The 15,080-nt window shown below is 42.3% G+C and overlaps 1 protein-coding gene across 1 annotated transcript; it reads left to right on the forward strand.

The window, feature by feature from the left end:
* Window positions 1-14,100: 14,100 nt before the first annotated feature.
* On the forward strand, window positions 14,101-14,829 carry FTMT (ferritin mitochondrial; the record flags this gene model as incomplete). The annotated part of the gene is made up of 1 exon (XM_080804430.1): window positions 14,101-14,829. One exon carries the CDS (start codon window positions 14,101-14,103, stop codon window positions 14,827-14,829), a length of 729 nt encoding a protein of 242 aa, XP_080660556.1.
* Window positions 14,830-15,080: the final 251 nt, after the last annotated feature.

Below are 15,080 nucleotides of genomic sequence, written 5' to 3' on the forward strand. Positions count from 1 at the left end.
AAAATAGAACTAACTTTTATAAGTAAATACCTGAAAAATACAATTGAGCCTTTCTCTTTTTCCCACAGTGATAGAGTCTACATAGCCATCCAGAGCTTCATCTGAGGAGATTCTGGGGATGGGCATCTCTTTATTGAGAAGCAACGTGTTATTGTTTGACTTGGATACAAATGAAAGCCATCCCTCCACTGTCAGTGAGTAAGCACTAGCATCTCTTGGTTTTACTGCATCCTAATCTACTAATCTTACTGGGAAAATATACCAGGTATTAGATGAGTACAATATACTTGAAAAGACCATTGTCTGAAGGCAAGCCCGTTTTATCAAAATTCATAACTGGACTAATACTCTCTAGCATTCAGCTTCTTCGTTTGTGAAATAAGAAAAACGAGACTCAGTGATCCTTTCTGATTCTAAATTCTCTACTATAATCCTTGCCCAGAAAGATAGCAGTGCCAGGGGCACGTGGTGGCTTAGCACTTGAGCAACCATCTCTTAGTTTCAGCTCAGGTTGTGATCTTAGCTTTATGGGATGGAGCCTTCATGGGGCTCCACACTCAACACAGAGCTGGCTTGGGTTCTCTCCCTTTCCCTCTCCCTCCTTATCTGCTTTTCCTTCTCTGCTCCTCCCCCAACGTCTGTGCACTCTCTGTAAAATAAATAAATAAAATCTTTAAAAAAAGATAGCAGTGCCATATTTCCTAACATCTAAGATATTCCTCCAACTTTGATTGAAAATGGAATTATTAGAAACATTTTCCCTAGATCCATTCAAATTGTATAAAATTGGAGATGAATGTTTGCAAAGAGTCAAAATGGGTATAATGATTCCTACTGCACAGGAGCTTTGTGAAAATTCAGTGACAGATACTCTTAGAATACTTTGGTACTTAGCATATACAAGTACTCAGTGACTTCTACATTTCTTCATTATGATTACTGGAGAAGATTTAGAGCTTATGTTTAAATGTTAAACCATTATGTCCTGCTTTAAATTATGAAATCATTTAAAATAGAATTAATTAATCATTATCAAAAATTTTGACATAAATTATGAAGTGTCTTAGCCTCTTCAAAGACAAGAATAATCTCAAACATACTTACCCCTGAATTAATATCAAAAGAGCTAAAATATAAAATACAACAAGCAGAAGAGATTACAAAGAACATACTTAAAACCTCCAATCACTGTTGGTTTATCTAGGTCCAACCCATGAACTGAAAGAACCCTGTGTTATGTAACTTGCGTAACAATGCCAAACCACATTCTTGGTAGAAACAGCATCCCAAGGTTCTAGCACTTAAAATAGCTACTCCTAGCACATATAAAGGTCAGCACATGTATATTTTATGCATTTTATTATTTCATAAGATTTCAAGCAACAACATATTACAGCAAGAAAGGACATATGCAATCATTAAATCCTTTAAAACTAGAAAGATGACTCAAAACCTTGATCTTACTCAAATCAATTCTCTCCTAAGGTGAATTATACGTACTGTATATATTGCAATCAAATGCCAATGAAGTTTTACCTACAATCTTTCTGCTCCAAATACAACTTCACCCTCTCACCTTTGGGAACTTCCCAAGATGTTTTTTCTGCATAGAATCCTCATCCCCCAACTTCTCCCCCCACCCCCTTTTTTCCCCTCTCTTTCTTAATCCTGAGAGAGACAAGAATCCCAAGCAGGTTCCACATTCAGGGCAGAGCACAGAGCCCGATGCCAGGCTCCATCTTAACAACCCTGAGACCATGACCTAAGCTGAAACCAAGGGTCAGATGTTTAACCAACTAAGCCACGCAAGTGCTCTCCCATCCCCCAACTTCTTTACAGATCATTGTCAAATCTAACTTCTGTACGAGATAGACATTGATCCTCCCGCACCTGGTTTTTGACTGGATTCAACAGTCTATGATTGAACATTGGCTCTCCCACTTGATTCTAAATCCACAGAGACCCTAGAATCCAGGTGTCTTTTACCCTTTCACAGAATGATGGAAACTTCAGGTGCTCAAAACATATATTTGGAACTGAATCAAATCAAATAAAATTGAATTGAAGGTGATTTGTTTGTTCAACCTTTAAGAATATAAAGCTCAAAATTAATATATGTTTACTGGTTCTGCTAGTATCAGAGAGAGAGAAAAATAAGCCATTAAGTGCACTACAATTAAACCATTAAACTGACTGCAACTCCCTTCAACTTTGTTGCTTAAGTGTTATTCAGAACCAGGAGAGTTTGGGGACTCGAGGGAATTTTAGTCCCCAATCTGCTTTACGAACAGCACTGTGGTGCACACTGGATCAGATGCCGTCTGAATGCTAGATACACACGAGTGAAAAAGATGGACAGTCCCTTGACAACAAGAATTTTTTGGTTTCATGGGTAAAAAAAGTAAATAAATAATTATAATTCCATCTCATGACAGGGTAAGTAGAAGAGCGTGGAACTTCCTCAAGACCTCTCAGAACCATCCAAGATGTGATCAGAAGAACAGTGGGAAGTGAGTGAGCTGACAAAAATACAAAAGGGGGAGTGGGAGGTGACAGAACTGCAGGGCTGAGGGAAAGCAGGCACACTGCGGGGTGGGGGGTGTCTATGGCAAAAGACAAATCCATGTGAATTTGTTTGTTCTTTGTCACAACCAACAAAGGGCCCTCTTGGGTTTGATTAAACATTCATACCTACAAGCCTGGCACCACACCACTCAGAAGGAATTAGAATAGAAGCCACAGGTTTCTGGCCCCAGAGTATCAAGCATCCTCTCAAGATCCCCATAGAATGAGTATGAGAGACGCCCTAGCTAAAAAGCCTTTCACCCACAAGAACCAATACTCCCTGTAACAACTCCAGTTTCCAAAAACCCCAATAGAGGCAGGCTGGGAGGCAAAAGTCACCACACTCAAATGTTAATTTGCCCATCAGGGACAATTTCTCCACCAGCAAGACTGCCTAGATGCATACTCCACATACGGACAGAGGCAGACAGCTAACCAGGGGTTGGTCATAGTCTCACGTGGAAGGGGAAAGGGCTTGATAACCCTCTGCCCACTCACCCCTGTGGGTAGTTCTAGGCGGAACAGTGCTCCACGGAGTGGGCACACTGTGTAGAAGCCTGTGGGAAAGAACAAATCGCACGTTCCAGGGTCTAAAGGAAAGTTCATAAAGATGGAAGCCTAGTGGGGCTTCAGAGAGACTAAAGGGTGTCAGAAGTAGCCAGGGAACAGCCACAGAAGGCAAGGGAGAATATATTCCACAGGTATGTGGGACTACTCAAAGGTTTAAAGCAAGGGCATGATTTAATCATATTTACATGTGAGATAGCTATGTGGTTATTCCAGGCACAGGAGACTAGAAGAGCACAAAACAGCCTAATGTCTTATCCCGGCCTCTACAGATCCACTCTCCAACTTTCCTGGCCCTGTTCTCTTTCCCGGGGTCAGTCTGAATGCACTACAACAGTGAGTTCCCTACCTTCTGGGTTTCTGTTAGGTCAACCTTTGCAGAGCCCTAGCAAGAGGTCCAAGGGCAGGAAGAGAAGGAGGCCCGGTTTTCTACCCTTCCAGGTTCCATGAGATTGGCTGTGTCCTTCCCCCAGGTGTCATTGTTCTCTTCTAGATGGTCCTCAGAACAGCTCAGTCTCACCTGGGTTCTTATAACCACTCTGGAGACTAGCTACAGGAATACTGAACTAGCTAGAATTATTCTTATTTTTAAGCATTTATTATTACTAATAATTATAATTATATAATATATAATAATTATTATACTTATATACTTACAACTATTATTTATTATTATTATTATTATTATTATTATTATTAAGACATCAGGCCAGGCAGCCAGTTAGGAGTTGTTGGTGTCCAGCGCAACATCCCCGTGGAAAGCTATCACCATTTGTGCCCCCCCACACCTCTGTGTGCTGCTTCTTACAAGAGAATCTGTAACATGATTGGGAAGATGGTGGTCAGTACTACAACTGCTTTCCCAGACATGCAGACAAGCAGGGAGCCTAAGTGTGTACCTTGCCTTAGAGCAGCCCTTAGAGGCTGTGGCTGGCTGGTGTGGCTGGACTATGAAAGCCCAGCTCCTTGCCTCTGCTCAGTGTCTGAGCTCTGCCTATGCTCCATAAGTCCTCTGTGGGATCAACTCAATTTATCCCACATTCAGGGCCCAAAGCAAAGCAAAAATGTTCATCCATCTTAATCAAAATGCAGTTATTAAAGGTACTAAAATAGAAATATTTTACTTTCTTTTGTTGTCTCTCTTGACTTGTCAGGTGCTTTTATCTTCTATTTTTATTGTCATTTGAAGAAAAAAAAACTTAACACTGTAAATTATAAGCCTCAATCTCACTGTTCATGTTTAGGTTGTGCAATGGTTGATTTAAATATAAATATACAAGCAATTCATTTATATAAAGAATCATTGAAATTACACAATCTCTATTTTGTAACTTGTACATGCGTGTGTATTTCATTACCAGAACAGTGGAATGCTACACAAAAGGAGCTGAATTGTTTTTGTTTCGTTTCTTCATGTGTACAACACTCTACCAGCATGCCACCCTTGGCTTACTGTAAGGAGGGACTGAAAGGAAAGTGAACTATGGGTTCCTTTAGCTCCCCATTTCCTTCTCTGTCATCATTTTCAGCATAAATGACTACCTTACACATGGAAGTAAAACACTAGTAAGAGAAGATCTGGCAGGTGGCCTCAGTCCTTCATGTTTCTTGGAATGCTCTGACTTCTTTTGCACTCTGAGCAAATTCTGTTTCAGAGGGAAAGGGCAGCTCCCAGGCCTGTGTGCACCCCAGCTTCCTCAGTCACAGATTCAACGCACTCACCCTGTCCTTGCTCTCAGTTGCGCTGACTTGCCACTCATTACTGCTCCACCAAAATTCCACGCCCCGGGAGCGCTGCGAAGGCTCTACGCCAACAGGGAGGTGAGGAATGACAGATACACAAACTGCACACGTCTGCTCATGTGCGTGCTCCATCGCCCCCCACCTCAGACTGCACTTACAAAATACAGGTTCAAAAATAAGATTATTACAACTTTCAGGACATCAGCAGCAGAGCATGAAAGCAAGCCCAGGACTTGTCTCAGTCCAGGAGGCTACAGGACTGCTGGAGCCGGGAAGCTAGCCTTTTCTGTACTGAATTTTGCTGAATCACACCCTTCCATTGTTTCCCCTTTTCAGGCTGCTTCTCCTTCCTTAGTGGTTTCCCCTGGAGGCATTCCCTTGATAAATCACTTGCAAATAAGACCTTTTGTCAAAGTTTGCTTAGGAATGCCACCTAAAAAAGTTTTTATTGCAGATGTTCCTAAGAAGCAATTCTAAGATGAGATTCGGAAGCTGGATCACTTCCTGGACAAACATTAACAAGCAGCCCACGCCCACCTCCCCCGGTGCTGGTTCCTAGGCTGCTACAGCGTTGCAATTACTAGGATTTCCACCTATGTGATGGGGACAGGCCAAGATGGAAGGAGATTCCCTGGCTTGTGCTGTATCTCTCTCAGTTGAGGGCTGTAGTGGAAATGGGGAATGGATTGGGTTTGGCTGCGCACTGCTGATGGGTTAGAGAGAGAGACTGACAGGCTCAGTTGAGTTATTATCAGAGTAACGGAATGAGTATCCGAAATACTCCATGGCAACCTATAAGGAGGTCCTCATCTTCTAGAGCCGAAGTCAGCAAACTCTACAATTTGGACCAAGTCTGATCTGCTACTATTTTTGTAAATAAAGTTTTATTAAAACACATCCATGCCCACTTATTACACACAGTCTACGACTGCTTGCAATACACTCTAACAGCAGAGCTGAAAAGATGCCACATAGACCTTAGGGCCCACAAGGTCTAAAACACTGATCTGGTTCTCTACAGAAAAAGTTTGCAAATCCCTGTCCTAGATTCTGAGAGCAGCCTTAGCTGTGCCTGACTTCACACGGACCTCCCGCTTGTGGCCTGTACCCATCTAAATTTTCCTCTTCTTATGAGGACACCAATCACTGACACAGCACACACCGTAATCCAGTACGATCTCATTTTCACTCAGTTACAGCTGCAAAGACCCTGTTTCCAAATACAGCCTGTTCACGGATTCTGGGTGGACAAGAATTTTAATGGGATCCTATTCAGCCCAGTACACCACTGTCACAACAATTAGCTTCAAATCTCAGGTGGCCCAGCTAGCAAAATGCTGGCTCTGCTAAGGAATAAAAGGACGATACTTAGAAATCCAGTGGCAAAAATCTGAGTGATGAGGGAACAGAAGACAAGCTGAGGACAAATCAGAAGCGTACCACCACCCCCCTCCGTAACCCCCACCCCTATGGGATATATGTGACATTCCTCAGGCACTCCTGACTGCCCTAAAGAAAAAACAAATAGTTAACTTGTAGAGACCACAATCCTGCAAGACCTGAGTCTCCCTCAGTTTATAAATGTCCTAGTGATTTACAAGGAAGAAGCTTTCTTATCAATAGCCTAATTTCCAGGGACCCATAACTCAGTTCCTGAAGCCCTAACATCATCTTCCCCTCCATAAAATTGAGGGAGGCTGAGGCAGAGGGAAATGTAAATAAAGTTAAATTTCTCCTAAACTAAAGCTCACTGACAAGGAGCTGTGATAGGAGGAGAGTGACATTCCTCCAGGAAGCTCCCAACTATCTTACTGTTAATGCCTCACTAAAGGGAAAAACCACCTTAACTTGACAAACAGCAAAGCCTCCAGCATCCTGTGTGTCTTCTGAATACATGAAAGTTCTTTCAAACGCTCCCTTTCCCTTACCTGCCCCAACCCCACAGTCCATCATCACCGCTCCTCAGAACCCAGGGGCAGCAGCTCTTTCTGCCCATGGGTCCTTTCCCGGTGCTTTAATAAAATCACCTTTTGCACCAGAGACATTTTAAGAATTCTTTCTTGGTCGTCGGCTCTGGACTCACTTCTATTCTGCAACCTCATCATGGGTATAGTTGTAGGGGGCTAGTGGTTTGCGGCATGCCAGACACCTCCTGAAGAGAGAGGAGGCGTTACTGTACCTTGCACCTCTGACCACAGATGAAAGAATGAACAAAATGAATAAAACAGAGTTTGCTGGACCTCTTCAAGTTTTTGATGCAGCAGGCACTGCGCTTGAGAGTTCACTTCTGACTCATTTATCAAGTGACCTGGGAGGTTTCCCAGTTTTGAATGGATCTGAGAGTGAAGGCAAGAAGCGCACTCCACAGCGGAGTCCCACCACTCCCTTCAGAATTTGGGAGGCTTCCTAGTGATAACACACAGAATAACAATACATCTCCTTTTCCCAAGACAAAACCCTCTACTGGGTGCCTGGGTGGCTCAGTGGGCTAAGCCTCTGCCTTCGGCTCAGGTCATGATCTCAGGGTCCTGGGATCGAGCCCCGCATCTGCGGCATTGGGCTCTCTGCTCAGTGGGGAGCCTGCTTCCCTCTCTCTCTGCCTGCCTCTCTGCCTATTTGTGATCTCTCTCTCTGTCAAATAAATAAATAAAATCTTTAAAAAACAAAAACAAAACAAAACGAAAAACCCTCTACTGTTCTCTATATAAATCCCTCAGGGGGAAAAACAAAAAAACCCTCAGACACTCCATTAATAACAACTGCATAATCCATAATCCATAATCTATATTCCAATGTTCAGCGGACTTTTCTCCATCCTGGCTTTGTCACATTTCAGGCTTCTAACAGCAAGCAAGTTTGGAAAGGCCAGGATCAGTAATGAAGATGAAGAATTACACAGCCATGCTTGAATGTAGAGAGAATAGAAAGAGATGAGAAAAGGAGGAAAAAAAAATCTTCATTACAAATACAAGTATAAAGGGGTAGAGTTACTTTCAGCTTTCCTTTTTGTCATTATTTATGACTCCTCCCTTCTATTACTATAAAAGTGGACGGTGTTGTTTACATATTTCCTAAGGTAGGTAAATTCTAAAAAATATCTAGTATTTAAAATCAAAGGCTGGGCACCTGGATGGCTCAGTGGGTTAAGCCTCTGCCTTCAGCTGCGGTCATGATCTCAGGGTCCTGGGATCGATTCCCACACCCGGCTCTCTGCTCAGCAGGGAGCCTGCTTCCCCCTCTTTCTCTGCCTGCTTCTCTGCCTACTTGTGATCTCTCTTTAAAAATAAATAAATAGGGACGCCTGGGTGGCTCAGTTGGTTAAGCAGCTGCCTTCGGCTCAGGTCATGATCCCGGTGTCCTGGGATCGAGTCCCACATCGGGCTCCTTGCTCAGCAGGGAGCCTGCTTCTCCCTCTGCCTCTGTCTGCCAGTGCTCTCTCACTCTCTCTCTCTCTCTGACAAATAAATAAAATCTTTTAAAAATAAATAAATAAATAAATAAATTTAAAAAAAACAAAGTCTTTAAAAAACAATATAAAAATACAATCTATATACTACATATATCAAAACATGATTCAGTGAACTACAATCTATTTTCATATAGTTCTTAAATTTCCAATCGGCAAAACATTTTCACATAGAAAACAAATAGTTCACTCAATACATCTATAAAGAAGAAAACAGAGGATATGGTTATTCCTTTAGAGACAGAAATCAGCAGAGTACAGAGCTTTTCAAATAACTTAAAATGAAGCCATTTCCTAATATGATATACAAATGTGCACTAGGATAAACGAATATGCTACGTGAAATAAAAATTTCTACCCCAGTGCATTTGGGGGATAGAAGCATTACGCCAGGACCAAGGATTTTAAAATGAATACAATGGGTTGACAGAGAAGGGAGGAGGAATAAAATGGGTGAAGGGGAGTGGGAGGTACAGGCTCCCAATCATGAAATGAACAAGTCACGGGGATGAAAGGTACATCACAGGGAATATAGTCAATGGTATCGTACCAGTGTTGTATGGTGGCAGACAGCTGCTGTGCTTACGGTGAGCATACATAACACACAGGCATACAGAATCACCATGCGGTGTGTTTGAAACTAATGTAACATTGGTGTCAACTATATACTTCAATAAAAAAACAATGAGTAGGATGATAAACTGTGTCCTTAAGGACACACACACATTGCACACACACACACACCCCAACACACAAGCATGCACATGTGTGTGCACATATCAAGAAATCCAAGAAATTTAAATGGTTAGACTGATGTACTCTCAGTATAAATGAAGTCTTCAACAACAACAACAACAAAGTAGTGATTGCTCCCAAATAAAGTTATTGAAGACCTTACAAAGAAAGTAACATATTTGATGGGACCTAAAAAGATGAGATGAATTTTGTGAGGAAGTAAAAGAAGAGAGGACAGGAGAGGGGGAAGTGGCTGAGAGAGGTGTTCAAGGAAGAGAAGATGCCATTAAAACTGAGGAAGAAATGGCTTGTGAAAAATGGTGGGCCATGGTCTAGTTTTTACTTTTGGTAGAAGAACATTAAATTTACTAAGAATACTAGAAATCAAAATGTCCCTAAAGGAAAAATCCTTGCATTTTCAAAGTCTAGCAAAATACATGACAAAATTTGGAAGGAAACGGGAAACATTTTTGACAAATTAACATGGGATATTTAAGTGTGTATTGTGTTTTATGACGTTGTTTTGCATTACATTTCATGTCTTGCATTTGTTTTATGTCTAAGCTTTTTATTACCTTGGGGATAAGCATTTATATGAAAAGCATCATTTCTACTAAAACACTAGTCGTAGCAGTTGGCATTTAATACTGCTCTAAAGAATCATTTTCACATCCTCTCTTTAGGGAACTATACTTTAGGAGTTGCAAGTGTTTGGAGAAAATAAAAGCCAAGATGGATAAAGAAAAGCAAAAATTAGTGAGAAAATTTCTTGGCGTGTAGCAATCACGTTCTGCTAACAGAGTCCAAGTGCAACTAGATCTTAGGCATCCACCCCTATTTATGGTGTACTTTAAGAAGTTCCTTTGAGGGGCACCTGGATGGCTCAGTGGGTTAAAGCCTCTGCCTTCAGCTCAGGTCATGATCCCAGGGTCCTGGGATCAAGCCCTGCATCGGGCTCTCTGCTCAGCAGGGAGCCTGCTTCTCCCTCTCTCTGCCTGCTGCTCTGCCTACTTGTGATTTCTGTCTGTCAAATAAATAATAAATAAAAATCTTAAAAAAAAAAAAAAAAGAAGTTCCTTTGAGACCAGGGGGCTTACTACCAAAATGCAAGTTTTGATATTGTCCATATCATAAAAGAATTTCTACCTCACTATCCCTATATGATAACAACAATATGATGCATGTTAGCATACTTTACAAACTATACAGGATTTCCATGTGCAATAATAATAATTATTGCCTGCTGAATAATATAAAATGGATGATTTTAAATAATTAATAGAAACCATCCCATAAGAACTCTTAAAGAATATTGTGAATTCTTATTCTGTGCCAACCTCTGTGATAAGTCCTCTGCATAATTATCTTATTGAATCCTTTCAATGATCCAATGGAAATAAGTAGGATCTTGAATTTACAACTGAGGAAATTGACTTAGGTAATCTGACTCACCCAAGGAAATCTAGGAAGGTAATACGGAAAAGGTAACAGAAAGAAGACCTGAATATACGCAGTACTAATATCAAAGACCCTGACATTAACCCTAAGAAATCAAAGAACCATAAGAAAAGAAATGGCCCAACAGGTAAAACGGACAAAAGATTTGAACATACACTTTCCAAAGATAAGAAACTTGAGACTGGGGGCGCCTGGGTGGCTCAGTGGGTTAAGCCTCTGCCTTCCGCTTAGGTCATGATCCCGGGGTCCTGGGATTGAGCCCCGCATCGGCTCTCTGCTCAGCAGGGGGTCTGCTTTTCCCTCTCTCTCTGTCTGCCTCTGCCTCTGCCTACTTCTGCCTACTTGTGATTTCTCTGTCAAATAAATAAATAAATAATCTTAAAAAAAAAAAAAAAAAGAAACTTGAGACCATGTACTCAGCATCACTAATTATTGAGAATGCAAATTTAAAAATACAATCAAATACCAGTATACTGATACACGACTAGAATGGCCAAATTTAAAGTTTTAGATTAAAATTAAATAAATGATAATACCAAGGGTTGTGAGGACATGAAGGAACTTGAACTTTCACATAGTGCTGATGGACCAGCAAAATGGTACATCACTTGGAAAAATAATTTGAAGTTTCTTTAAAAGTTAAACATATACTTAATCATATGATCCAGCCATTCCATATAAAGTATTGACCCAAGAGAAATGAGTACATACAGCCACACAAAGACTTGTACAGGAATGTTCCTAACAGCTTTAATTCAATAGCTAAAAATAGTAAACAAGCAAAATGTTCATGAGATGGTCAAAGGATAAATGGATTGTGGTATATCTACACAATGGAAGAGCTATTCAACCATAAAAACTATTAATACACATTTTTGAGTGGATCACAGAACCACTGTGCTGAGCAAAAGGAACTAGGCAAAAAGGAATACACACCAATTTCATCTATATGAAATTCTAGAAAATGCAAACTAATCTAGTAGTGAGGAAAAGCAGATGCCTGGGATGAGATGGGGCAGAGACAAGTAGAGGGAGTGATTATAAAATATAAAGGAACAGAAGGAAACTTTCGGAGATAATGAATACATTCATTTTCTTGATTTTGGTGATGGTTTCACAGATGTATACCTATGTCAAACCCTATCCAGTTGTACACTTTAAGTATCTGCAGTTCATTTTATGTCAATTATACCTCCCTAAAGCTGTTACAAAGGTATAAGTTTACTTTTGTGTTTCTGTGATTTTTTCAATGTCTTTTTTCTTTATCTGTGAGAATTACTACCAACATTTTATTTTTTGAAATTTAATTTTATTTTTTTCAGTGTTCCAAGATTCATTGCTTACGAACCACACCCAGCGCTCCATGTAATACTTGCCCTCCTTAATACCCACCACCAGGTTCACCCAACCCCCCAACCGCTCCCCTCCAAAACCCTCCAGGGTTTTCTCTGCATAGAGAAAGATTAGAAATTTTCTGAATTTTCTTCTGTGAGTTAATTCTCATTTTCTCAATACATTTCAACAATCACAGTATACTTTTAAAACTAAATATCGTTTCTAAAAATTTTTTTAGACTGTCCTTTTCAGTTTTTGTTTGTTTATTTATTTATTTTTAAGATTTTATTTATTTATTTAACAGACAGAGATCACAAGTAGGCAGAGAGGCAGGCAGAGAGAGAGGGAAGTAGGCTCCCTGCTGAGCAGAGAGCCCATGCAGGGCTTGATCCCAGGACCCTGAGATCATGACCTGAGCTGAAGGCAGAGGCTTTAACCCACTGAGCCACCCATGACCTGAGCCAAAGGCAGGGGCTTTAACCCACTGGCCCTGTCCTTTTAATTTTTTTTTTATTTAAGAAAAATATTTTGGCAGATCAACTCATGGCGCGGCCCAAGACCAGCTCTGAAATGATGACCAATAGAGCAGAGGACTCGGGTGTCCGGGGCAAAAGCCAAATGAAACGTTTTGGAAAATCCAGGATTCTTCCTCCATCTAAGAGAAGGCCCAGCCTGGCACTGCTGTCAGTGAAACAGAAAGAACAGGGAGAATCCCATTCTGGGGGCTCAGCCATATGTTCGAAAGATGAGGGCTGCAAAGTCACAGCAATGTCTGTGTTGGGAGAAGTGCCTGAAAAACTGCCAATAAATCAATGCTGAAATAAAACATCAATTAAAGAGGGAAATCCGACAGTTTGGACGAAAATATGAAAGAATCTTCAAACAGCTTGAAGGCGTGTGAAGATCTTTACAGCTGCGGAAAAAATGTTTCGTACGTGCCATGAAAGAAACAGCGAGATTTAAAAGGCAAGACTTGATAAGGCGCCTGGAAAAGGTACCAGAAAAACTAGAATCTCAACACTTTCTCACCAAAGATTAGAGTCACATTTCAAATTTATAATCCCGTGATCAATAAGATCAGTGAGAAAGCAGAACCAGTTTACTGTCCTAGAATGCAACCGGATATTGTTGACGTCTCCCAGCACCTCAGCTAAGAATATTGTCCTCTTGGGGCGCCTGGGTGGCTCAGTGGGTTAAGCCTCTGCCTTGGCTCAGGTCATGATCTCAGGGTCCTGGGATCGAGCCCCGCATTGCGCTCTCTGCTCAGCGGGGAGCCTGCTACCCCCCCCCCCCCCGCCTGCCCCTCTGCCTGCTTGTGATCTCTGTCTGTCAAATGAATAAATAAAATCTTTAAAAAAAAAAAAAGAATATTGTCCTCTTGAGGCTAAGAAAAAATACTGGAACTTCAATGTTCTAAGTTTCTGTTAGTAAGAGCTGGGCATTCTCCCTTAAAACATTTATCTTAGTTGACACACAATGTTACATTAGTTTCACAGGACAACACAGTGATTCAACTTCTCCACAGTTAGGCTACGCTCACAAGTGTATGTATCTGCAAGAAGAAAAGACAGGAAAATATCAAGCTTAGAGCCAGTTTATATGTTCTTCCTACTTTTCTGCAGTTTTTTTTTTTTGCAAGAAAGGTGAATTTTGTATTTAAAAATGTCTTTCTAAAAGAAAGCACTTAGTACAGACTCTTGAAAATGTGCCTACTATACTGGCAATTCTTTCCATACCTATGTTTGTTTAAAATAATCATAAAGTCAATTTATAAACACCCACTTCCGCGCTCAGATGAATTGGCTGCGACTTTTGCTTTACCCTATTTCCCCGCCCTGCCTCCCCGACTCCTTGGGCTTTGGACAGAAAGAGGTCAAAGACGGGGGGCAAGGACGGCCGCTCGATTCGTCCTTTCTTTTCCTAGTCGCAGCGCCTACTTTTTTGACAGCATTTTGAACTGAGGTGAAATAGTACATTACAAACGCCCAAGGGCAGAAAGGGGGCAATGTTTAGTTGATGGCGTTGTCACTGTCATCTGTCTGTGCCCAGCCCGGACAAGGCGCGCGTCCCGGCAGCCCTCCGCTTGGAACCCTGGAGCCTTTGGAAGGGAAGGGGTGTGTGTGACGCAGTCGCTTAGGGCCGCGTTCCGATTCAGACCTGAAGCCCCTAGCGTCCGGCCACACACAGTGCCTCCCTGGCCTCAGTTTCCCCACTTCTAAAGAAGGGGAGTCATGCTGCCCTGTTACTTGTTTCTCTCCAAGAACATCAGCCCTTCGCTGGTGTCCCTGCGCAGCGCGCGCTGGGGCTTCGCGCTCCCGCCGCTCAGGGTCTCCAGGGGCCCCTCGCGCCCCGGGCGCACTGCCCCCCTGCGCCTGCTGGCAGCAGCCGCCTCCTCCGGGGACCCAGCCGGGCCCGCCTCCGCCCACTCCCGGGTGCGCCAGAACTTCCACCCGGACTCCGAGGCTGCCATCAACCGCCAGATCAATCTGGAGCTCTATGCGTCCTATGTGTACCTGTCCATGTCCTATTACTTCTCCCGAGATGACGTGGCCCTGAACAACTTCGCCGGATATTTCCTTCGCCAGTCCAGGGAAGAGACCCAGCACGCGGAAAAGCTGATGAGGCTGCAGAACCAGCGGGGAGGCCGGATCTGCCTGCAGGACATCAAGAAACCAGACCAGGACGACTGGGAAAACGGGCTGAATGCCATGGAGTGTGCGCTGCTCTTGGAGAAGAATGTGAATCAGTCGTTGCTCGAATTGCACACTCTGGCCTCAGACAGAGGTGATCCCCACTTGTGCGACTTCCTGGAAACTCACTATCTGAATGAGCAGGTGAAGTCTATCAAAGAACTAGGTGACCACGTGCAAAACTTGATTAAGATGGGGGCCCCAGATTCTGGCCTGGCAGAGTACCTCTTTGACAAGCACACCCTTGGAGATGAAAACAATCAGAACTAAGTAACCCACAGGCTGCCCTCCTCACTGCCCAGGCTGTGAAAAGACCCGGTCCACAGACTCCTGCTTTCTTGCCCTTAAAATGAACCTCTATCTTTATACCCCCTTATGCTGTCCCAATAAAGTGACTTGTAGAGAAAATGAACTTGGCCCCATATTAACAAGGGCTTTTTGTCCAACATCAAGGTTAATTTTTCCAGCCGAAAGGTAGCCCGCGATACCACAGTATAAAAAACACTGTGAAAAAGCTACTG

The sequence above is a fragment of the Martes martes genome, assembly GCF_963455335.1.
Source record: "Martes martes genome assembly, chromosome: 5".
Lineage (NCBI taxonomy): Eukaryota > Metazoa > Chordata > Mammalia > Carnivora > Mustelidae > Martes > Martes martes.